Genomic DNA, 27018 nt, shown 5'->3' with positions numbered 1-27018 from the left:
AGCCAGGTCACGATCTCGTGGTCCGTGAGTTCGAGCCCCGCGTCAGGCTCTGGGCTGATGGCTCAGAGCCTGGAGCCTGTTTCCGATTCTGTGTCTCCCTCTCTCTCTGCTCCTCCCCCGTTCATGCTCTGTCTCTCTCTGTCCCAAAAATAAATAAACGTTGGAAAAAAAAATTTAGAAAAAAAAAAGAATTGAGGGTTAAACTTTTTTATTTCTTTTCAAGATTTTAAAAATATTAATTATATTAAATATTAAGCAATAAATTGTATTAAATATTATTTCTGGATTTTTTTACATGAATTATGGAAGTGGCACTGGGTAGACACTCTAATGTTGACAACTAAAATAAAATAACATTTATATATACATTCTTTTTTTTTTTTAATTTTTTTTTTTAACGTTTATTTATTTTTGAGACAGAGAGAGACAGAGCATGAATGGGGGAGGGTCAGAGAGAGAGAGGGAGACACAGAATCTGAAACAGGCTCCAGGCTCCGAGCTGTCAGCAGAGAGCCTGACGCGGGGCTCGAACTCACGGACACGCGAGATCGTGACCTGGCTGAAGTCGGACGCTTAACCGACTGCGCCACCCAGGCGCCCCTATATATACATTCTTAAAGAAGTTGAGAGCAAATTTTGTTTCTTAGTTTAACAAATTCTATCACTATGTCCTGACTCTAAGTTTACAACCCAGTTAAGCTATGAAATGAATAGGAATAGGATATGAAATGAATATTCATTGCTAATGGGATCAATAGAGAGATGTTGCTACAATTCTAGAATCACTTTTAAAAAGTAAACTTAGAGAGCTTTCTTTTGTCTGCAGTCAAGGAAACATCTAAAATTGCTTTTACAGAGATGCCGGGGTGATTAAGTCCCTTAAGTATCTGACTGGATTTCAGCTCAGGTCATGACCTCATGTTTCCGGAGTTCAAGCCTTGCATCAGGCTCTGTGCTGACAGTGTGAAGTCGGCTTGAGATTTTCTGTTTCCCTCTCTCTCTGCCCCTCCCCTGCTCATGTTCTCTCCCTTTCTCTCTCTCTCTCAAAAATGAATAAGCATTTCAAAAACTAAAAATACTTTTATAAAAATGTTACTTTTTAATATTTTCTTGGAATATCTTAGTTTGCCTTAGGCATCTATTACAATATGGAAGATATTACCAATAGTGTACAAAATAATATGTAAAGATATAACTAACTTTAAACTAGATATTAACATGTTAGGACCTCAATATTAATTATATCCACAAATACCATTATAGGTATTAATGTCCATTTACTAATAATATAACTGTTGGGTTTATGGAGCTTTATAATTTATAAAATATTTCTGCAAAAATTGTATTACTTATTTTGATTTGCTGTTATGCTTATTAGAGAGGACTGTGTATACACCTCTTAAGGAATCATTTTTCTCATAGGTCTCAGAAGGGAGTTCTTTTTGAGGGTAGTGGCCACTGTGGTACTGCAGGATATTCATTCATTCCCTTACTCATTCTGCAAGTATTCACTGAGTGTTGGCTATGACCGTGCATGTTAAAGGTTGGGGATTAAACTAAAGTAAATTAATAGATAAATGATACATAAAATATGTCTTCAGTGAATTCACAATCTTGTAGAGTCAGTGGTATGCTTAAGTTCAGAATGGCTCTTGGGAACCAAGGTAATTTTCATAAATACTTGTACTTCAATATAACAAGAAACAAATATAATAAAGACCATGTGAGATTATATGTATATATATATGTAATATTTTATATTATACTCTCTCTATATATACATATAGATATCTATATATACACACATATCTATATCTATATCTAATCTATATCTGTATCTATATCTGTATCTATATATCTATCTATATCATCTGTAGGTATACACATACATATAGAGAGAGACACAGAGACAGAAAGAAGGTTGTGGGGGGAGGTTAGTTGTTAAATGGTAGCTCAGCAGGCAAATAGACTGTCATATATAAAGATATAAATAAGAATGAAATGATCTTAAGACAGTGTATAGTTCACTACAGCTTGAGTAACAGAAAACTGGAAAAGCAGACAGAATGTAAATAATAAATGGCTTTGAGACCATTTGTAGGAGTTTATACTTTATTCTAGAATGCATTAGAAGACTTTAAATGTTTTAGGGACCAGCGGATAATATTAGTATTCCTTGGGTAGAGGAAAAGGGAAAAAGATAAAGAATAGTAACCCTTTACTATATACATCTGTGTCCATACAGTCAGGCTTAATCACGTAATGCCCCAGTAAACTCCATACTTGTCACTTAAGTCCTATCAAGTGGATAGAACGTAACCTTGGCACAGAGAAGTTATTCTGGTCCCAACTTAGTTTAAACTTAGAGTATAAGCACCATAAGTTAGATAGAGTATCTCATCTAATTTATAAACTAGGTTAAATGGACAATGTCTGAGGATATCCCAAACAAAGCTATGAAAGATGGTAAGCATTTTAATCTGAACCTTCTACTCAAACTCATGCAACACCATTTACAGTGTGAACAAGTCTCCATTGCGCTAAATTGAAGAGGACTTTTATTAAAAAGCTCCTGTTTCAGATACACACGAAGACTTATTAGGATTTATAATTAGGATTTATAAAAGGATTTAGAAAACCAATGTGCACTCACAGAATTTGCCTTAAGTACTAAATTTGATTGAAAACAAAACAAACAAAAAGCAACAACAAAAATAGAAACAAAAAGAAAAAAATGCTGCAGAAAGCTCACATAGAAACTGGGGCAATGACTTCACAGGTGCTGAGGCCCTTCTCAGCTATACACAGCTAATTAGTTGGTAGTGATTAGGGGTTATTCTCTCAGTTCCTCTCCTTTTCATTCTTTGGAGAAAAATATCAGCCAAACCTAATCATCATGTGATTCTTCCACTAGGTGTTATAAAATTATGAGAAGAGTAAAGTGGTTTCTAATTCTCGAGATAATAGTTGTATGTTTTGGGGAAAAAAATCAAGATTTTAGAGGATACTGAATGAGAATTCATGTTGAAAGGATCAGAAAAATATTTCTCGAAATTGTGTAGTTCTCAGTCTGGTTTTAAGATCCTTTAGTTAATTTAAGTTTGTTAGTCAAAGAGTGAGAGTCTAAACCCTGAATTTTGTTCTACTTAACATAGTATTTACAGCACTTAGTATCTTCTATATGGCAGAATATTTCCCTGGAAGGAGATTAAAATCTAGAGAATACCTATACCTTACTTTGAAAGGAGAAATTCATTTCAGTAATTAGACCCTATTTTGTATTTTCAGAATCTTCTACACAGACTCCCTTTTTTCTACCACCAAATACTACCATGTTACACTGTCATGCCATGTCAGGTAAAACTGTTACACATTCTCATTTATATTATGTCCAAAACCAAAATCCACATAATATTTTACACTTAAATACTTAAATTCTGATCTTTGTCTCTATAATCACTGAAACTGGTTTTTAAAGGTCTCAAAATCCAAAAATTTTTGAGTATTATTTATAGCATTTGACAATGGACGACAGTTGTCACCTTAAAACTGAATGTCATTAAAAAACCCTGAATGTCATTTATACTTCAGTCTGTTTTATTGGCTTTTTTCCTCTGCCTCCTGGCTTATTCCATTCTTCTCTCCTTCACTAACTCCTTTCGTTCTACCTTTCACTATCTTTCTACCAGAGAAATGTATATACTCCTGAAGGTTTGGTCCTTAGCCCTCTTCTTTCCAGTTCAATTTCTCTTGATGAAACATCCTTAAGATTTCAATGAGTCTGTCATTGTGTTTTGTGGCCAGTTCCTCACTGCCTTTCCTGAGCACCAACCAGTATTTTAAAATATTATGTATTATCTTCTTAAAGTTGAAATAAAATCACCTCATATTCTCATTGTTACTTTATTATGTAACAGTATTATAGATTTTTCAGTTGAATTAATCAAATCCCAGATTCTTGGTATCATTCTAACTTTCCCATATCTTTTACATTTCTACCCCCATCCATTTAATCATTTGCAAGTTCTCATTTGTTTTAGAGTCTCTTATAGATATCTATTCTATTATATTCAATACATAAGGGATTCAAGTCACTTTTGCCTTGATTACTGAAATGACCTCCTAACTTGACCTTCACAATAGAACTTTCTTGGATACATTTCCCTAGAGCAGTTAGTTGTCTGATCATCTCTGCCTGCTCTATGAGTGTGTAGAGTAGAGTGAATTACAAATTTCTCTGCATTTATGATAAACCATCAGAAATGTATGCAGGGACGTCATGGTCAGAGTTGTATTTTACATAGATCATTTTAGAGATTTTAGTGGAGCTGGGGTAGGATGAAGAGAGATGTTAAGGAGTAGAAAATATAGGCAAGCAATTTTTCTAGTAGTTCTGAGGGAGATAATGAGTATATACACTAACGAAATATATATGGAATAGGGAGATTTGTACTGATTTTGTTAGCATTAAAGTCTATGAGAATATGCATTGTTCATTTTGGCCCCCTAATATCTAGAATAATGCCCAAGAGAGAGAAGATATTGAGCAAACATTCCATGAATAAAATAACTACAGATGCTGAGCAAAACAAAACACAAAATTCAATGCATGATGAAGTATGGTATAGGGTAAAAAAGGCAGATTGTAAGTATAGAGTTCAAAGTTAGATTTGAGTTGGAGCTGCTATTTTATTACTAGCCATGTAACTTTGGTAAAATAAGCTTGAATAGCAAGGGTCAGAAGATTTGTACATTCCCGTTCTGAGCCTTTGTGGGTTACTTTACATAACGTGAGTGGAGAACTGCCTTTCTGCATTTTTAAAAACAAGAAGAAGAGCAGGAAGACCAAAGGTCAAGTCAGGCAAGTGGTTCATTTTGCTAGAGGGCATTTATCACATATGGACAGAGTTATTCATGAGTTCCATTAATAATTAAAATATATGTTTGAATGAACTTTAATAAATAAAATACTTACAAAAACATTATGTCATAAATTAAGCATTTGAGGACAATCTGCCACAGATTTCAACTTTGATTCATTCATTATAACTTCCATTTAAAGCACAAAATTACATATTTTAATTAATTTTTTTCTGTGATCTCAAAGAATCCAAAGGAGTCACACACTCACAATTATTATATCTATTATGATCAGAAGAATTGTCCTTTAAAAGGAAGATTTAAACCATATTCTTCGAGTAAAAACTTTATAAAAGAAAAACATATTTGTTTTGTTTATAGAAAACAAAATTACAAAGTACATCAACTTATTTTGTAATAAAATTAGATAATTTTACAACTAATAAAATTATCCATGTCAATGTGATTCATTCAAATTGATATTCAAATGATTTAATGAAGTTATTATGGACAAAATATCATGGACTAATGAAATAAAGCTTTGAATATACTGTGGAGTTAGCAATTATTCAAATAATTTCATTAGCTATAAATGCTAGTTAAATGTGGTTTTAAAATCTAAGGTCAATTTTACCTTAAGTGAAGAAGTTATGAAATGCTAGAGAAGTAATTTTTGAGTTTTATATAAAAATGAAAGGTTAAATTAAAGGGCTTAAATACAAAGTCTATAAAAATCATGTAATCTCTCAAAGAATTAAGGAGGTTATTTTAATCAACTGCTTCAAGGAAAACTAATGGAATATCCTGCATCTAAACCATCTAAATGCCCTGGAAAGCAGTATGGTCGAATTTAGATATGAACTATCAATTTACCAGGGATAGCATATAAAGATATTTTCAAGCAAGAGACAGCATGAGGAGATTTTATTCTTGATTCATTTTATGTTTGACTTACTAGTATGAGTTATTTCTAAAAATCCAAATTTTGGAGAGATTGCTATGAGCTTTAGATATCTGAAGGATGTTTTAGAAGTGTGTGGTGTCACATTATCAATTCCAAAGTCTCATCAGCATGGTAATAAGCTAATAGAGTGACAAAGTTTTATATGGTGTATTCTTGCATGTCACTGAAGAGAAATCACTATACTAGGTCAGGAAATTATCCTCATGATGAACATCAGCTACAGGAATAAAGTACACTCTGTCAAAAATAGTCATTATCAATGTTATTGATAACCAGTAACAATCAGTACTAGTGACAGTTATCCAACTTTGTGTTGATTTATGTCTTTCTGAAGTTAAAAACAGTTCACAGGCATGACTTCTTTATATCATTAATTTTTACTATGCCCTTATGAGGTATATATTTATTAATGCCAAAGTAGATTTTTAACATGAGTGAAGCTGAACCACATTTATAAATATTCATTTAGGAAGAACTTAAAATAAAAAGTCCTCATGGATAGACATTTATACATGTAAGGGATGAGTTAAAAGGGGAAATGAGCAAGACTACAGCAGTTTCTCAAATCCATTAGCTCCTCAAATCAAAATTAAAAAAAAAAAAACTATAAGTGAATGAATTGAATAGCTTCATGATTACACTGTAGTTACACTTAAATAATTGGTTCGGTTTTATGTCAGGCTAATTACACTTGCTATTGAACTGATATAGGGACGTTGTTAAGATCTCTCTATAAGCTTCAAACAAGAAATTTCCATAAGAATTAAATGTCAAGAAAGTATTTTCTCCTCTTAAGGAACTTGGGGGAAATTAGAGTCCTTTAAATGTCTGTATTTTTTCCGTTTGCTCTGACTGCTGGGAGTCCCAAGGAAATATTTATGTCTTGACCACAAGATTTTGAGACATTATGGCCTACACTATCTTGACCTCTTATTATGAAATGTATTTTTTCCTGTTGCTGTATTTATTTACTTACATATTTACCTTTTATGGTACATAATTTTATGAAGCAAGTCAAATCACATTTGGAATGAGATTGATATAAAATATATTGGAAAAAATATTATGTAAATATACCTCTGCTATTTCATATTTAATATGTTGGGTGACAAGTGAAGAGGAACAAAACTTTAAAAGAAGATTATTTTACACTTAATTTTTCAACATATTGCTACATCACCAGGTAAAAGTGCCAATGCTTACTTCCTTATCCCCATTCCCTTCAAAAGCCAGGATCTATAATGATATTATCAGCTACTGATAATAGCCATAGTCATCTTTTTGCTGTCTCAAATTCATTTACAAAACTTAGCTTTCCAGGTTCTAACCTTAGATTATCCAATACATAAAGATAATTATGAGGAAAAAATTTTATTAAAAGAGAAAATATGAAAAGAAGTAAAATAATTATATACCAAAATTAGTATACATCCCCAACTTTCAGATCTACAAAGAGACACGCAGATACTTAAACTTTTAAACTTGCATAAAAATTAAGCAACTGGCTCACTGACTAAAATGTGAACAATGAGAAGAAATGCAGAATAATTACATACTTATTTTTGTTGCTAATATCTATTTTTGTTATATCATATAAGTATTGATAAAGTGATTATAAAATTGTGGTTGATGAAGCAAACATACAAAGAATTTTGAGAAACTACAATATAAATATAGTTTGAGAGAGGAGTTGAAAATCAAATTGATTATGTCAAAGTGAATATAATACATATTTATATTAGAATAGGGAAGGATTGAGTACTATTAGAGTTAAATAAGAGGTATCATTTGCCTTAAAAAAGATGTTCATTTTAACTCTCTTTTATTAAACTGATTTAATAATAATGTCATCCTACTCACTACCAGAACTTATTTGGAACAGTTTTATATACACCTCTAACATCTAGATTTTAGTCTCCTATTGTATTATGCATGTGGTAAATGAAAAGTAGCTGAATTTATGATTGACTTGGGAGGTGGGCAGGTTATCAAAATATCATTAGTGGAAAGCTAGACTATTTTAAAATATATTTTTGGTTAACAGAGGACAAAAACGCTAGGATTAGGTGAGTCTCAATAACCAAATTGTGGTTATTGTATTTATATACATATACGTATACATATATGTATTTATATATATATATAAATTGTATATGTATATGTATTTGTATATGTATATGTATATAAATATGTATATTTGTATATGTATATAAATAAATTGGATTTGCAAAATCTCATGTAATTCTAATAATACTCAAAATCAGAAAGCTTAATATGATGTGTTTGTGTCTAATACGCATATATAATTTCCAATAAAAAGAGAAAGTGACTCTAATAAGATATGTTTAAGGTTATTATCTTTATTGAATATGGGATTGTTAGCATATGGATACTTGTTTCTTCAATTAAATACATATCCATCTATAAAATATAGATTAGTCTGTTTTCTATTAATATAATTAAGGGAAATTCACTTGGTATTTATTTAACACTGTCCAATAAGTCTTAGAATCACAACAATTTTGAACAATTATGTCATATTCCAAAAGGCAAAGCCCATGTGAAAGCTATAAAGTGTTACTGATATAACAAAAATAATGTTCAAATTATACAGGAGGCCAAGTCTGTTAAATACATCTCACATTTGAATGGAGTAACCAAAATTTGACTGATAACTCAGAAACAAACTCTAGAGTGGGTAATATGATCCTCATTAGAAAGGAGAATTTTAGATCACAATAGCACTATATAGTGTAGAAAATATATCTGATGAAATTACTGGATTATATATGATAAAATTGATGTGTAAACGGTAAAAATATTTATATAACAAAAATATAATAAACTGAGTAAAGCACAAAAATATGTTTTAAGAGTAAGTACAGGACAGATTTTACTCATAAGTATTAATAAAAATTTTTATAATCAATTTGATAATTTGTAAATTTTGCCTAATTTTATGACATTTAACATGTTTAATCGACTCATATAGTAGACTTGGAATATTTAATTTGATTAAATAGGTTTTGATAATTATCTAAACTTACTAAATATATTAGTTTTAAAATATTAGTTATATATTTAAAATTTTATATAAATAGTGGCTGATAGCTATAAAGGATTAATGATTTCAGCTTTAAATGTGTGAAGAGTAATAAACATTCTCTACCCACAAAAAACCTTTAAACATTAAGCATCTATCAACAATAAGTAGTACATTATCTATCTATCTATAAGGTAAACAGAAAATCATGATGTAAAGGAAAGGTGCGACCAAGTTGTTAAACTTACTTCACCTTTGTATCCTTTCACTTAGTTTCAGAAGCTGCTTTTTACTTTCCAAGTTCCTACATCATTTTACCCCTAATCACAAAACTACCTTGACTCCTAGAATCCCATAACACCCAAGCTCATATGCAAATATACTGCGAAGCAAGTTGATGGAGTCTTCATTCTCCTCTCTACCACCTATATTTGCATTTTTCCCCAAAGATCTTCTGGAATGAAGATAGAGCTAAACTAAAGAACAATTTATATATATATATATATTATCAAATGGACCTAATGGCCTCTCTGTAGGGGAGAAATTTTGTTGCAGAAGTACCCTTCCCTATGTAAGTTACTGTTTCAACCAGGCACATTATATGTATATATGGGCTTCAGAACACAGTTGAGTCTGGTGGGATGAGAATGAGGAAAGGCAAAGTCATAAGATACCACTAATGAATGCATATGTATATTAATCCATATGTTTAAATTAGGAAGAAAGTAAATATTACTCTAAACCAAGTTTGGGACAGCTGGATGCTGAATAAGTAACATAGATACATTGGACTTTCCTTGCCTGGTCATTGAACTGTAAATGCTGGTACCAATGTGATCACTGTGGGTTGTGGTGAGTATCTGACAGCTGCGACTGGTCTTTGCAGAAATTCTAAGATGATGCAGTCATATAGACACATAGGATCTTACAGTATATAGATTTCTGCTCTGAGGCATACAGAAAACTTTGCATATATTTTGCTGGCACTGGTGATTTGGGGTACAAACAATTGGTATACAAGCTATTATGAATTGGTGTACTTATGTCAGATAGCAGACCAAAGAGAAAAGTATAAGCCACTTAGTATTTGTTCATCAAGTTCTCTGGATTTGCTATATCTGTCTTGGAAGGACTGCTCCATTTAGAGAGGAGCAATTAGGAGGGATATTTATTTTGTTTATTAGGTTATTCTTTTGATGTGCATGCTGAAAAGTATTACATTCTGTGTTACACCACACAATATTTTCTAAATTAAAAGGAGTATATTTAGACTACTATCTTGGTATATTTGGTGTATATAAAGTGCCTGTATGAATTCCTTAGCAAATTTATTTTAAAGATAATATTTAGATTTTTCTAGGACCTAGCTCAATGCTCTCCAAATTATATCCATTATCATTCCTTTATTCTCTTCTTTCTCCTTCACACTCTGTAATAGGATGTCTGGATTCTGGGCTAATTAGCAAAAAATATGTGAGGGAGATTATAGAGAGAAAATCAATTATTCCATTCTTCAGGGTGTAATTTTAAATTAAAAAATCATTGTGTGATGAATTAAGAGCCAATATAAGTTACATATAAATTATTAACACAAATATTCCTACCCACCTATCTATTTTTTAGATACTGTAATCCTCAAGAATTTATATTCAAGTAGGATTACTTACTAAAAAAACGGTACTAAGTTTGTTTGTTTGTTTTGTGTTTTTACTCAGTAGCTTATCTTTAATTTGGTAGAAGCTTTCATCATAAATTAAATAACTTCATGGCTTTTAAGAATGCATACAGTTAATTAGATAAATATCTATTTTAGAAAATGTCTATATTCCAGTATATATGTATGATTATAAGTATGTCGTACTTTTTCCTAATTAAAAATTTGGGACATCTGACAGGGAAGTTGTAGTTGGAATTGGAAACATTAGCATTTCAGAGGCATTTCTTTAGTTTCTTGACTACAAGCAGAATTTTTAGAATATGTGATCATATAAACAAAAGAATCTACAGAAAATAGTTACTGTAATAAATTATAGAAGAATAAAAGCAGGTAAGTAGATATTTTAGAAGGCAGGGGAAAGGATTAAAAATCTATTTTTAAGTAGATCTCAAAAAATAATTGAATTCAAAACTTTCTGTGCTTTCATGAATAGCATTTTTAACCTCCCAGACTAGTGTGTTGGGTTTATTTGAAGAGGACAACATTTCGGGAAGTTTCAAAAGAAACACATTGGGGGCGCCTGGCTGGCTCAGCCAATTAAGTGTCTGACTTCGGCTCATGTCATTATCCTCCAGTTCGTGGGTTCAAGCACCCGCTGAGGGATCAATGCTGACAGCTCAGACCCTAGAGCCTGCTTTAGATTCTGTGTCTCCCTCTCTCTCTGCCTCTCCCCCACTCTCTCTCTCTCTCTCTCAAAAATAAATAAATCTTTAAAAAACTAAAAAAAGAAACACATTGTTTGTATAGCTTGACCAAGGTTTTACCACATTTTAAAATCTGAGGTCTAAATTAAGCTTTTGCCTAACTAAACTTTAAAATTACATGTATATACACTATATACAGGTACATGAAAAAAAGCAAATACTTTACTCACAGGCAAATTGAAGTATGGCTTCTCTACTAAGAATACTTCCAAATGTGTTGGCTGCTAAACACTGATAATGACCAGAATCCTTTGCTTCACTTGGATTGCTTATAATGAAGGTCCCGTCTATCAAACTGTAGCGATAGTCACTTTCCAAATCTATTTCTGTTCCATTTCGAAGCCACCTTAGGAAAAATCAGAAGAAGTATATGTAAAAATTACTTGAGATATTATAATACTCCCTGAGAGTGTCAGAATCTCACTGGCAGGAATTCTTAAGACTTTAAAAAATGATTAATAGTGAATTTCTACCTGTAATTGGGAACTGGGTTGCCACGGGCTTCACAATTCAGTGCTACTTTCTTTTCATCAGAATCGGTCGGGAAAATTATATCATCTGGTTCTTGTACAAACACTGGCCCATAGTCCACACTTTCTGTAAGGGCCAAAAGGACACACTTTAAAATTTCTCAAAATATCAAGATTCTTTTTCCATTATTTTAGTATTTAAATTTTTTCTCTTTCCTTGTATTCAAGAGGCATACTACCAAAAGAAAGTTATAACTAGCAAACTACATTATTTTAGTGAATTAGAGACCTAGTTATAACTAGCAAATTACATTATTTTAATGAATTAAAGACCTGATTAGAATTTCTTAGTTGACTAAGATTTCTTTTAATATAAGACATATATGATAAAAAACAAACATATCAAATATTGGTGCTGTACATTTTAAAATATGTATCTTTGTATTCATCTAAAGCAGAGCTAAAGAAAATAATACTAAATAAAAAGTTTTTTAAAACCCAAAACTTTGTAAACTCCTAGAATGTTAAACATGTATATATATAATACATAAAAAGTCATGAATTAATATTGTGTAACTACTTAGGTTCTACAGATATGAAAACATTTGTCCTCACGTATTGTCCATACATTCATTTCTTCATCCATTCAATCAAGCAATATTTACTCCTAATAATGCTGGGCTGTAAAGAATAAATTATGTAATACAAGTAAATATATTCTCATAAAATAAATGAGACATGCCCTAAAAAAAGTAAAATAACAATTAAAATATCAAAACTGGGGGCTTCTGGGAAGATGGCAGCGTAGGAGGATGCTGAGCTCACCGCGTCCTGCTGATCAGTTAGATTCCACCCACACCTGCATAAATAACCCAGAAAGTCGCCAGAAGACTAGCAGAAATGGAGTCTCCGGAGCCAAGCGCAGAGGAGAGGCCCAAGGAAGAGGGTAGGAAGGGCGGAGAGGCAGTGCGCGCTGCACGGACTGGCAGGAGGGAGCCGGGGCAGAGGGGCAGCCCACCGGCCAAGCAGAGCCCCCAAGTCTGGCTTGCAAAAGAGGAGGGGCCGGAGGGAGTGTGTTCTGACAGCAAGCGGTACTTAACATCTGGAAAGTTATAGGTTAACAGGTCTGCTCGGAGAACAGGAGGACTGGAGGACAATAGGAGGGAGAGTTGTTGAGCCCCGGATCACAGAGCTCAGCTTGGCTGGTGACAAAGGCGATCGCCAGAGCCATCTCCCTCGCCCATCCCCTAGCCAAAATCCCAAAGGGAACCAGTTCCTGCCAGGGAACTTGCTTGCTCCGTGCAAACACCCAACACTGTGCTTCTGCCGATCCATCCCTCCGGGGGATTTGATTCCCTCGGGGTGCCGGAAGCGGATCTCTGAAGGAAAAGCTAGCTGAGCCTGCCCCTCCCGCCCCCTTGCACCTTGCCTATCCACCCCAGCTAATACGCCAGATCCCCAGCACCACAAGCCTAGCAGTGTGTAAGTAGCCCAGACAGGCCACCCCACCCCACAGTGAATCCTGCCCCTAGGAGAGAGGAAGAGAAGGCACACACCAGTCTGACTGTGGCCCCAGTGGTGGGCTGGGTCAGACATCAGGTCTGAGTGCGGCCCCACCCGCCAACACAAGTTATTCAAGACAGCACAGGGGACATGCCCTGCAGTCCTGCACCACTCCAGGGACTATCCAAAATGACCAAACGGAAGAATTTCCCTCAAAAAAAGTCCAGGAAATAATGACAGCTAATGAACTGATCAAAAACTATTTAAAACATATAACATAAAGTTAATTTAGAATAATAGTCATAAAATTAATGGCTAGGCTTGAAAACAGTATAAAGGACAACAGAGAATCTATTGCTACAGAAATCAAGGGACTAAGGAACAGCCAGGAGGAGCTAAAAATGCTATAAACGAGCTGCAAAATGAAATGGAAACAACCACAGCTCAGATTGAAGAGGCAGAGGAGAGAATAGGTGAATTAGAAGATAAAATTATGGAAAAAGAGGAAGCTGAGAAAAAGAGAGATAAAAAAAAATCCAGGAGTATGAGGGGAAAATTAAAGAACTTAAGTGATGCACTAAAGAGAAATAATCTACGCATAATTGGTATTCCAGAGGAGGAAGAGAGAGGGAAAGGTGCTGAAGGTGTACTTGAAGAAATCATAGCTGAGAACTTCCCTGATCTGGGTAAGGAAAAAGGCATTGAAATCCAAGAGGCACAGAGAACTCCCTTCAGATGTAACTTGAATTGATCTTCTGCATGACATATCTAGTGAAACCGGCAAAATACAAGGATAAAGAGAAAATTCTGAAAGCAGCTAGGGATAAACATGCTCTAACATATAAAGGAAGACCTGTAAGACTCGTGACCGATCTCTCTACTGAAACTTGGCAGGCCAGAAAGGAATGGCAGAAGATCTTCAATGTGTTGAACAGAAAAAATATGCAGCCGAGAATCCTTTATCCAGCAAGTCTGTCATTTGGAATAGAAGGAGAGATAAAGGTCTTCCCAAACAAACAAAAACTGAAGGAATTCATCACCACTAAACCAGCCCTACAAGAGATCTTAAGGGGAATCCTGTGAGACAAAGTACCAGAGACATCGCTACAAGCATGAAACCTATGGACATCACAATGACTCTAAACCCATATCTTTCTATAATAACACTGAATGTAAATGGACTAAATGCGCCAACCAAAAGGGTAGGGTATCAGAATGGATAAAAAAAGAAGACCCATCTATTTGCTGTCTACAAGAGACTCATTTTAGACTTGAAGACACCTTCAGATTGAGAGGGGGGGATGGAGAACTATTTATCATGCTACTGGAAGTCAAAAGAAAGCTGGAGTAGCCATACTTATATCAGACAAACTAGACTTTAAATTAAAGTCTGTAACAAGAGATGAAGAAGGGCATTATATAATAATCACAGGGTCTATCCATCAGGAAGAGCTAACAATTATAAATGTCTATGCGCCGAATACAGGAGCCCCCAAATACATAAAACAATTACTCACAAACATAAGCAACATTATTGATAAGAATGTAGGATAATTCTGCTGGAGAAATGATGAGTAAATGTGCTGGGGTAGTGTTAGTCTTAGTAGCTTGTACTAGTGTAAGAACTCACAGAATTATATGCAAAGTTAGGATCTTTGGCATCTTGAATTATGAATTAAAAAGAAGTAAAATTTTGTCCTTTATTTTTATTAATTGTGAATTTGATTCCATAGTGACCTGAGATCAAGGTTCTCAACTTTGCACAAACATATTTTGGGATATTCTTTGTTGTGTGGAATGTGCTGTGTATTGTGAAATATTTATAATCATCCCTGGTCCCTACCCACTAGATTCTAGCAGCACCCCTACACAATGTGTAATAATCAAAAAATATCTACAGATATTGTCAAATGTCCTCTTGGGTCAAAATTGTTCTCATTTAAAACCACTGCCTTTGAAAAATGAAGAGAGAATTAGGTCCCTGGATAGCTCAGTCAGTTAAGCCTCCAACATTGGCTCAGGTCATGATCTCACAGTTCTTGAGTTCCAGCCCTGTGTAGGGCTGTGTTGGAGCCTGGAGCCTGCTTCAAATCTGTGTCTCCCTCTCTGCCCCTCCCCTGCTCACACTGTCTTTCTCTAAAAAGTAAATAAACATTAAAAAATTAAAAAAAGAAAGAAAACTGAATAAGGAAGATTTTAGAAAAGATGTATTTCTAATGTCTGTACTAAGCAGTTGGAAGTTCACATTCTTTGTGGAAAACCACAAGAAGATATCAGGAAAGAAATAACAAGAATCATGTCCCAGGAAACTCAAGCTTAAAAAAATTATATCTGAAAAATATATACACCTCCATATTTAGAGTAAATTTGTTTGTTTTCTTTAAACATGTAGTCATTCTTCTTGGGCAAAGAAAAGCAAAAGTGTTCATGGCACTCTAAACATTCATCCAATAATAACTGAGCACTCACAATGGGCAGGCACTGACAAGTATTTTCTTTGAGTCCTAGATAACCTAGCTGAGGTTCTTTTTTTGAAGTTACAAATAATAAAATATGACATGAAAATAACTGAAATTTGTTTCTCTATACCAAATGACATTGCTATCACTTAAAACTTGTACTCAAAAAATTTAATAAAAATAACTACAAAAAATTACTGTCAAAATATTCTATTGTTGCATTATAATATATTTATAAAAAATTTGGAAAAGCCCATGAAACCTTGTCAAACTCTCAGTTACAGTTAATCTGTATGATGAAGTTATGAAAATATAATCCCTTCCAGTGTTTACACATTATAAATATGATCATTTAAGTCAACATTATAAATAATCATGATGCATAAAATTAACATTTAATAGGGACACCTCAGTGGCTCAGTCAGTTAAGCCTCCAACTCTTGATTTCGGCTCAGGTCATTATCTCACAGTTCATGAGTTCAAGCTCCACATAGGACTCTGCACTGACAGTGTGGAGCCTGCTTGAGGTTCTCTCTCTCCCTTTCTTTCTGCCCCTCCCCTACTCATGTTCTCTCTCTCTCAAATAAAAACTTGTTTTTAAAAATTAACATTTAATAAATATATTTTATATTTTTATATATTTAAAAAGTCTTTAACTTTTGAGTTAGACATACTTAGGTTCAAATTATAGTACTATCATTTTCTAGCCTTGAACCAACTACTTTTATCCTTGTTACTCCGTTTTTTTATTGTGGATGATAATGTCTCCTGATAATCTGAGGATTGATTGACATCAGCATTTATAAATACTTAATGTATCACAAGTACTCAATAAATTATAATTAGTAATAACAACACCTAACATTTACTTTTAGTGTAATTACTACACGCCAGGCATTATACTGAAGAATTTATATCTATTATATCATGAAACACTCACAACAACCATGTGACTAAAATTAATCCTCCCTTTTTATGGATGACAAAATGGGCTGAAATTAATGAACTAAATGTGTGTAGTCAATATATGGCAAACCTGGGATACAAATCCAGAATCTAGAATCCAATTACCACTACTCTTACTCTTACTATTATTATTTTGTTATAACATTTATAAAGCACTTTAATATATATTATTATTTAATTATCTGAGCTGAGAGAATTCGAAGATAAAAACTCTGAAGTTCTGAGAGGAAACTTCTGCAAAATTAGTGGCAAAGTAAACAGTTGATTTTAACTAAGGATCTGTGGCTCTAAATCTTATATTCTGAAAATTGTCAGAACAGGACAAGAGAAATAAAGGTTGTCAGGCTGGGGAAAAGCAGAGGGGTAAGATTTGCTAAATTACACATTGAAAAAATAAAAGACTGGTCTAACAAACATATATTCTGTTGTGGCTGCTCATCTTCTGTCAGCTATCTCTTTGCTGTTCATTGTCACTTCCAAAAGCATTTTAGCAAGCAATTGGCTGCCTTCTTCTTTCTTTCTCTCTCTTATATTTCTCCTAGAAATAAAGTTCATTGTAAGGGGTTGAAGAACACGTGTCTATGTAGAGCTTCCCAGTCCCCAGCAAAGGGTAATCGATGATTCTATCTCTAAAGAGATTCATTTTTAAGATTTCATACCAAGAATGTATGATTATAGGTAAACTCAGATTATTTGATTCATTCTCCTGAAGTAGTACACTACATCTATTGGTGGAGACAATTAATTGCTGTAAGCAATGCCTTTACATTTTGCAGCTTTTAGCTTAACTTGTAGAGGTGAACTTCAAAACATATATGACAATCATCACAAAGTTCTTGATAACCTATACATCAAAATCTTTATTTAACAAAGTAGGAATCTTTGAGATAGTTGTGTAACGGACAGATGCCATTACACACAATCTAAATCTCATAGGAGTAATGTTTTGAGGGATTTTTTTCTTAACATCAACTATTTAGTGAACAGACTACAGGATCAGTATAGTTGGATAAACTTATATTGCTAGTGGTTATTCTCTGTAAAATATCAGTTTCATACCTGCAGAAAGTCCTTCCTCATAAGATAATTGTTTCATTTTAAAACTGATCTGTTGATTCTCTGCTACAAAGAAGGATGAAATTAACATGCCTTCTTTCACTTCCTCTTAGTTTACTCCCTAATTTTTTTTTTTTGCTTTATGGTTAAGAATATCTGTTTGTTGGGATGCGTGGGTGGCTCAGTTGGTTAAGCATCTAACTTGATTTTGGCTCAGGTCATAATCTCAGAGTTTGTGAGATCAAGCCAGGTGCTGTTAGTGCAGAGAATCCTTTCTCAAAATAAATAATAAATAAGCATTAAAAAATATATATCTGTTTGTTGTCTTCACAATTGAAAGACAACTTGGCTCACAAATTATGTGTTCATTATTTTTTTAAATTTTTTTAACATTTATTCATTTTTGAAAGGCAGAGAGAGATAGAACGCAAATGGGGGAGAGGCAGAGAGAGAGGGAGACACAGGAACAGAAGCAGGCTCCAGGCTCTGAGCTATCAGCACAGAGCCAGACGCGGGGATCGAACTCACCGACCGCGAGATCATGACCTGAGCTGAAGTCGGCCACTTAACCGAATTAGCCACCCAGACACCCCTATGTGTTCATTATTAATTTCATTAATGATTGGAGATATTTTTCCACGTTCTGACCACATTTAACATTACCAAGGTAAAGTCAGAGTCCAGCCTGACTTTTCTCACTCCTAAATGACTGGATTTTCCACCTGGATGTCCATAGGTCTCTTTCCTCATTCTGATTTTTTAAGAATTTTTAGGAATATGTCTTGGTATTAATCATTTTGTATAACTGGTAGGTTCAAGACATTCTTTTTCAGGAAGATTTCTTCTTTATTTGCTCAATTCTCCTCATACCAATTAGGGATATATTTTAAGTCTTTTTTATCATCTGTGTAACAACTTTTATATCATTATTCTTTTCTCATTTGTTTAACTTTTTGAAATATTATAGCTATATCCTATCTTTTCAGTTGCTTCCATATTACCACTAATGAGATTTTCAATTCTGTAATGGTTTTATTTTGCTTTCCATTTGTTTCCTGAGCTCTAAAACTTACTTCTTTTTTTTAATTTTTTTTTTCAACGTTTTTATTTGTTTTTGGGACAGAGAGAGACATAGCATGAACGGGGGAGGGGCAGAGAGAAAGGGAGACACAGAATCGGAAACAGGCTCCAGGCTCTGAGCCATCAGCCCAGAGCCTGACGCGGGGCTCGAAATCACGGACCGCGAGATGACCTGGCTGAAGTCGGACGCCAAACCGACTGCGCCACCCAGGCGCCCCTCTAAAACTTACTTCTTAACGTATTATATCATCATATTTAGTTTGATTTCACATTTTTGTTCTTTAAAATGTTTTCAGCCCTGTGATTGTCAGTTACTCTCTCTAGGGGAAGATACTTGTTCAAGGTTATGGGTGGGGCCCACATTTGATGAACTGGAATCTGGATTTAACCAGCTGCGAACAAGAAACTGAGGCTTACTAACAACCATATGAGTCAACTTTTAAGTAGATATTCCATGAGTCAAGCCTTCAAACGAGAATGCAACTACAATAACATGTTGATTAAAATCTCAAGAGGGACCTTTATTTTTTTTTTAATTTTTTTTTTAATGTTTATTTTTTTGGGACAGAGAGAGACAGAGCATGAACGGGGGAGGGGCAGAGAGAGAGGGAGACACAGAATCAGAAACAGGCTCCAGGCTCTGAGCCATCAGCCCAGAGCCCGACGCGGGGCTCGAACTCACGGACCGCGAGATCGTGACCTGGTTGAAGTCGGACGCTTAACCGACTGCGCCACCCAGGCACCCAAGAGGGACCTTTAAACAAAACTATCCAGCTAAGCCAATTCAAGATTCCAGACACACAGTTTCTGTGAGGAAATGAAAGGGTCTTTTAAGTTGCTCAGTTTTGAGATATATTTTACATATAAATAATTAATAAACTATTTTTTGTCTTCCTCTATTACTTATGAGAAAATGAATTAAAGAAAAATAGTAACAGTGAGAACTTTGAACTTTCCAGGAAAAATAAAGGATAAAAGTGTCATTTACAAATAATGGTACTTGTGAAAATGAAAATGCTTAATTTAGGGCCTCCTGGGTGGCTCAGTCAGTTGAACACCCAACTGACTCCTGATTTTAGCTCAGGTCATGATTCTAGGGTCACGAGATTGACGCCACTTTGGGCGCTGACAACACGGAGCCTGCTTGAATTCTCTCTCTCTCCCTCTATCCCTCTCCCCTACTCATGTTCTCTCTCTCTCTCTAAAATATATTTTAAAAATGCTTAATTTAAGTTTCATTGGAATGCTGTCCTATAGCCATACACTTAGAGAATTAGAATAATTCTCCATTCATTTTAAGCATTCTTTCTAAAAGTTTCTGGGATATTTATCCAGTCTTAGCTTGATCACTTGTAGTAATACATAAAGTCTTCACAAATTACTGTTTTATTGTTGGAGTTATCTTAAAATAAAGTTCATATTGAAATAAAAAGGAAATTTGTGTCCCAGATGAAGACAGCTTTTTACTCATCTCTGCTCTAGAATACATATAGTTTATTCAAGGTTTCCTATAATTGAATTAATTAGTACCTTAATAATTCCTTTGTTAGTTTACAGAAATTTCCTATAAGATTAGAATATGGAGGTTTCATTAAGGATATTTATGTTCTGCTGATAGAATAGTATGGATAATAAGAAACTAATTTAACCAAAATCTTTTTTTTTTAATTTCCACTTTAATTTATTAAAACAAACTGTTTCCTACATAATCAAAAGAACTGGTTTTGAACCATTTTAACCACAATTGATTAATAAATGAAGAAGTATACTTTAAGGGCCCTTTTATACATCAGCTTCCATGAAACCTTTTTGCCATTATTAGTACAAAGTTATATTTCATAAGGTTTTGCTTATTCGTATGAGGCAGGGACCACTTAATTGCTTACTAATCACATTTCCTTTTCCTAGGAACACTGGAAACTTTTTTAGCCTTTCTTATGATTGGATTGGAGCCATGTAATTTCCTTCTGGACCAAAAAGATGTATGTGAAATCCAGTACTAGTCACAAAAAGTCATGCACAATTCTCCATCCCCTCTTTATCAACTAGCTGAAGGTAAAATAGCAGTAGATGCCAGTGAGGACCTAATAGAGATCAAAGGTATTAGATGGGACAAATCTAATGATACCCAAACTCTCCACATGGAAAGGCATTCATTGAAAAACTAAATCGAATATGATCTGAATGAGAAATAAATATGTGTTGTGTTAAGAAGTTGATATAACATTCAGAATTTACTTGATTAATATTACATTTATTTTATTTTTTTAAGTTTATTTATCTTTGAGAGAGACTATGAGCAGAGGAGGGACAGAGAGAGAGGGAGACACAGAATCTGAAGCTGTCAGTGCAGAGCCCTATGTGGGGCACAAACCCATGAATGGTGAGTTCATGACCTGAGCTGAAGTGTCAGACGCTTAACCGACTGAGCCACCCAGGTGCTCCATAATTAATATTACATTTAAAGCAAAATAATTTTCAAGCTTTTAAGGAGGATATAGCTTGATTAGTAAGCCATGTTCACTGAAATACGTATAATCATTAGATTATAGGACCTGGCTTCTATTCCTCTTCCCTAGTTCAAACCTCTTGATTACTACCTAGTTAAAGTAAATCTCAGACCTAAGGCTTAAGACAGGAGCTATTCAACCACTCAACCTTAAATATAACTTTATCAGTTATAGTGCTCCAATTTTTATAACTGCTTTCTAATTAATCCTTCAGGTCGGGTACTTTTTCATATACCCAAATTCTGAAAATAGATTTTCATCCTATGTCTTTATTTATAAATCCTATTTTGTTAATCCTTCTAGAAAGTCTAATGCTATTATGTAGTAGATATTTTTACTTAATGGATGCTGTTTCTTATTTTGTATTTTCACACGAGGTTGACTTACAGTATATTGTCATATGACCAAGAGTCTGACTCCATTTTTCTATCTTTGACCACTAAAGGCTTTCAAGCCCCATCAATAAATTTTCCCCTTCTTCTTCATCTCAGGAAAAGCTGATAAGCCAGGCTAAATATCTGAAAAACATCCCTTCCTTGACTCAGGTGGGGAAATTTACACTCTACAAACCCTGACGCACATTGGAATTTTCACCAGTCCCCACTCCCCAGCCACAATAAAACCCAAAGCAACTCATTTGTTCCTTTGCTCAAGCCATTTTCAGACCAACCTATTATGTTCTTATCAGCAAGCCTCATGACATGAATAATAAATCTTTTCATGCCCTTCTGGCATATGTGTAGCATCATCAATCTGTACCTGAACCAATTTTGGGTTGTGGAGCTATTGATCTTACTCTCTGCAAGGAAACCACATAACAAGTTAGGGCTCAGTCATCTGCATAGAGAACAGAATTTTCTCTAAGGAAAACATCCCTCCAAAGGGATTTTCACCCATGGAAGCAATAGGTCTCCAAACCTTTAACTAAAATATAGAAGGTAGACATGTGAGAAAGGCACTGTTGAATTCCCCTGAGAGAGGTTTTTCTTAGCTTTATGTCAGGAAAACAAGATATGTTGTTGTTTGGTCACAATGACCCCAGCCATGGAGATAAGCCAGGTCTAGGTTTGGAGGCAATCATATAGCATGGCATAAATTACAGATGTTTAAATTACATTTGTAAATCATGAAATCATATAAATAAATATAAATATAAATATAAATATAAATATAAATATAAAATTTCTTTTTCTCCTTTTCCCTTTTGTTATCTAGAAGCCTTAGTGACAATCCCACCCACCACGGTCTCAGCAAGCCCCCAAAACAATACATGTGCTTCATCTCCATGTTTAGGCAAGTAGCTCTCAAATTATTTTAATAACAAATATTTTATTATTCACCCTTTATAATTTTTAAATTAACGGATACCTTCGTACATATATCTTTCTGATTAATGAAAGGACAAATCAAAGGGAAGTGATTTAACATAGAATAGTATTAATTTGCTATGTAAATTCTCAGGAACAATTATAATAAAAGATATAAGAAACTAATCAAAAGTTTGTTCATAAAATCCCCACAATTACAAACTGATCCAAGTATGGTATTGGTGGCTCAAATATTCTGAGTGGCATTATCATTAGGTGGTATGATTTTTTAAATGGTCAACAACTCCTGGAAAAACTCTTAACAAAATTAAATATAATCTTCATGTAATTTATATGATTTTGCACTGGCATGCCCATTATATTTCAAAAAGATTTTGTATGTAATATAATACAAAGTTGGGGTCTTGTCATAGAAAATTCTAAAGAGAATTTTAATAATTTCTCATGTGAATGCCTGGAAGGACATTTAAGATCCCTGTGCATTATAATTATAGGTTATTTAACATTCCTGGTCTCCACTCTCTAACTTGAAGTGATGTCATTGAATTACTGAGACAACCCAAACTACCTCACTTCTTCCTACATCTGGGAAGTAGACACCTCTTCTTAGAATCATTAGGAGAAAATAAACATGAAACCACGGATGCCTAAAATTAACATGGTATTGGCCATAATCTTCCATGAGAGATGTCTGAGTAGGAAGATAAAGCTCTACCGTGAAATGAGGAGTCTGTTACCCATTTGCCTTCCTCCCAGTGGAGTTTCTTAAAGCACTGGCATGTTATTTGTTTATGGACACAATGGTTTCCCTTGTAGAGTCCTGTCCTAGGATCAAGCTGGTATCCCATTCTAACTCCTTGTGAAATTTCTGTCACTTATCGATAGGCCACCCACATACTAACGTTTTTCCTGCCAAGATGGTTTAAGTGTCACCTCATCTGAAAGTCCTACAGCTAGTTTCCCTAGGGAAGCCATGCTTCTTGGTGTTGGGTCATTCTGTTTCCAGTTGTTTCCTGGATCATGACCAGACACTTAAACTTGTTTTTTATACTGTAATCCTCTCTTAAACAATTGTTCTATGTCTATTTTTTTTCAAAGATTAGGTCCAATGTCATACCCCAACACTTTCTATCTGCTGATAGCTCTAATTTATGGCTTTGTCTAGTTTATTCATGTAATGTGACGTAAGTATCTCAGTAATATCATCTAGAAGAAATATCAGCCTATAATGTCAAACACAATTACAAAAAAATGCACTTTTAATATCATAATATATTTTATATGATATTCCCCAGAAATTTTAAATTGTTTTATTAGAAATTACACTTTATGATGACATTCATAATTACAAATGTGAGAAAAAATTTTCACACCATGTGAACATCTAAAATGAATTCTTGAAAAAATATCCAAAACTTCCTTTAAGTTTCTTTTCAACTTAAAATTGTTTCTTTATAAAAGTTAAACAAGTGTAAACTGTCTTTATAAAACTTTCAAGGATTCCTAAGAATTGAAGAGCATTATTTATTAAAAAGCATTGTGATGAATGTTTCATGGGTAAGTGACATTATGCTGTGCACATAATATAAATTGAGAGTCTAATAGATTTTTTTGTCATTTTCTAATGTAGCTATAAAACGAAGGTCAGATGATTCAGAGATGCTATCACTTATGAGAATGTTCAAAGTGTACCAACTCCATACAACCTTCAGAAGATGCCAAACTACTATGCTACCATGTCAACAGAAGGAGGACATGGCTTTTGCCTCTTCAATTGTAATGCAGAATACAAAGTTTAGGTAAACAATATTCAGTCAAATGTTCTATCATGGTATATAAATTCACCCTTAATTCAGATTTAAGTTTCCTCAAGTTGATACCTCTTTATTCAACAATATTTGTTAAGCTCCTAGTAAGCTGGCACTACTCTAAGTGACGAAAGCAGATAAAGAATAGTATACGAGATGCTTTTTGCACAAATGGCATATAGTTAAATTGGAGAGAATAGTATACTAATGTAAAACAATAATAGCAGCTCTAAAAATTAACAATAAAATAAAGAATAAAGTCACAAAGTTTCAATGAATGGTCATAAAATTCTAAGGCGTTTATTAGGATATATTTGTTTTTAAAGCAAGAGAAACTGGAGTGATCTGATTTTTTACATAGGAGTATATCACCCAAGTGAAATACCACTTCCCCTCCTAGAGGGAATTCTTATTCTTATAAAAGATCATCTAAATTTTGTATTTGAACCTCCAAAACAATTTATCAGCAAAGGTTGTTTTGAAGAAACAACAGAAAATTGTTAACATAGAGATTGCTTTGAGTTATGATGCCATTGCACATGTGCCAAATCAAATATGGAAATAAGCCATGTCAACAATGAAATTCAGCCCAAGGTACGGAGGATATGAGGCAACAAATTTGGTAAGGTGTGGGAATCTTACACATGTCAGCAGCTACTGGTTGAAACTCCAAAGGCTGGGTAGACTCAGAGTGTTATGTAAATTACAAGTTGTGTTTATCATTGAGGAAATGTAAAAAATGCATAATTATATGCTTAATCATAGTAAAAATATAATCTGCTTCAATTGATTGTAACTTTTCCATCTGATATAGCATTTGTAGTCTCTGAAGCTCAAGAATGGACTTCCCTAGTAAAAATCTGAGCTTTCATGTCAGCATTACTCCTAATCCAGACCTGCCTCTGTTCAAGGAAGATAAAATATTTATTTATTTATTTATTTATTTATTTATTTATTTATTTATTTATAAATGTTTGTTTATTTTTGACACCGATTTTATGCTAACCATCTTGTCACAAATAAAAGAATGAAATGCTCTCTACACTTGTTTACTCCTACTAACACCACCACCACAACAAAAAGAAATGAAGTCAAAGACCAGTTTGTTGGCTATTCATTTATAAACGAAGAAGGTAATGTTAGCAGTAGTTAATAATCCTTGTCCACATCACAAAATCCAAAATTAGTGCATATTCTGCAGGTGTTTGAGGTGCTGACTCATAAGGGCTTTCAATTAACCTATATTACCATGAGAATTTCCAATTTAAACCTTAGTCAACTTTTTAAATCAATTAAGTGACACATTCAAACAACTACTTTAGAGTAATTATTAACATCTTCGTGTCTTTTAAAACTAGATAATGCCTCTTCTTGGGTGGAACATTTGCAGTGATAAAATTTGAAGTGATTATAATTATTACCCAAAATAATAATATCAAATTGAAAGCAAAATACTTTCTGAGGACTTCTCTGCTTGACTCCAGTGAGCAACATTCTCCCTTCAAAGTACTGCTTCATTTCTCTTTTTTGCTTCATGATTTTAGCTCAAATATTTTTCTTCATTAACTATCTCTACTTCCTGACTGAATCAAGTATTTAGTGACTGACTATTCTGTTTTTCTTGAAGTCTTCCTTCTTTTGCACTGGCTTTCTCCTGCTGCTGGAAGTTGACTACTACATTGTGAGCTACCCTGTGGAAAGTTTCACTGAGAATGGCTTCTGGCCAACAGTCCATGAATAATTAAAGCCCTCAGTCCAACAATTATCAGGAGCTGAATCCTACCAACAACATATAAGTGAGCTTACAAGTGGATCCATACCCATTTGAGTGTAGGCATGAAATAGCAGTCCCAGTTTGTGAAAGACACAGGATCCATTTGAACCACATCAGTGAGTTCCTGATTCACAGAAACTGTGAGATAATAAACAATAACCTTTGTTCATTCTGTTAGTATCCTCACCATACTTCTACATTTTCTACAGAGGATTCTTCTTACAATATCATAATTTTAGGGTTGTCTTCCTAACATCTATCTATTTTAATTTTCTGTGTTATCTTGTGATCATCTCAACAGGTTGGTATTCTTCTCTAGGCAAGCTAATCCCTATAGCCCATCAAACTTTGTTTATCCAGATCCTGATTATGCATTCTCCTTCAGAATGGAAGTTAGATGGAAGCCAGAGTCTTTTGTAACCAAGTGATGGAAGTCATATTCCATTACTTTTTCCACAATCTATTCTGCAGTAACGGGCTACTAGCTTTGGCCCATTACTGAAGAGAAAGAATTACACTGTAAATATCAGGAGATGGGAATCATTGTGAGTCAGTTTAGATTTTACCTACCACATGCTTAATTATATTAGTTTCAGAATTTTTTATTTTAAGAAATAAAGTATCACACACTTGAGGTCATCTACCTTCCCAATTCTGGTATCATTTCTCTGCTCTTATTCTCCCTTTATCCTTAGAGGTAAATGTTATAGTCAGCCTGATCCCTCAAGTTCATGTTTTTAAAATTGTACCACATATATACCCATATATAATATCCA

At 33.9% G+C, this 27018-nt stretch overlaps 1 protein-coding gene across 3 annotated transcripts in view; it reads right to left on the bottom strand.

The window, feature by feature from the left end:
* The window catches only part of CNTN5 (contactin 5), a 1407026-nt gene that overhangs the window by 529184 nt on the left and 850824 nt on the right, over positions 1-27018 (bottom strand). For all 3 annotated transcript variants that reach the window (XM_040489700.1, XM_040489698.1, XM_040489699.1), the window contains 2 exons: positions 11762-11885; positions 11459-11634 (listed from right to left, as the gene is read on the bottom strand). In XM_040489700.1, the coding sequence (XP_040345634.1) occupies positions 11459-11634; positions 11762-11885 (300 nt within the window). The remainder of the gene's footprint in view (positions 1-11458; positions 11635-11761; positions 11886-27018) is intronic.

This window comes from Herpailurus yagouaroundi, unplaced genomic scaffold (genome assembly GCF_014898765.1).
Source record: "Herpailurus yagouaroundi ecotype Mexico unplaced genomic scaffold, PumYag 180, whole genome shotgun sequence".
NCBI classification, from domain to species: Eukaryota; Metazoa; Chordata; class Mammalia; order Carnivora; family Felidae; genus Herpailurus; species Herpailurus yagouaroundi.
This window is presented reverse-complemented; position numbering and strand designations above follow the sequence as displayed.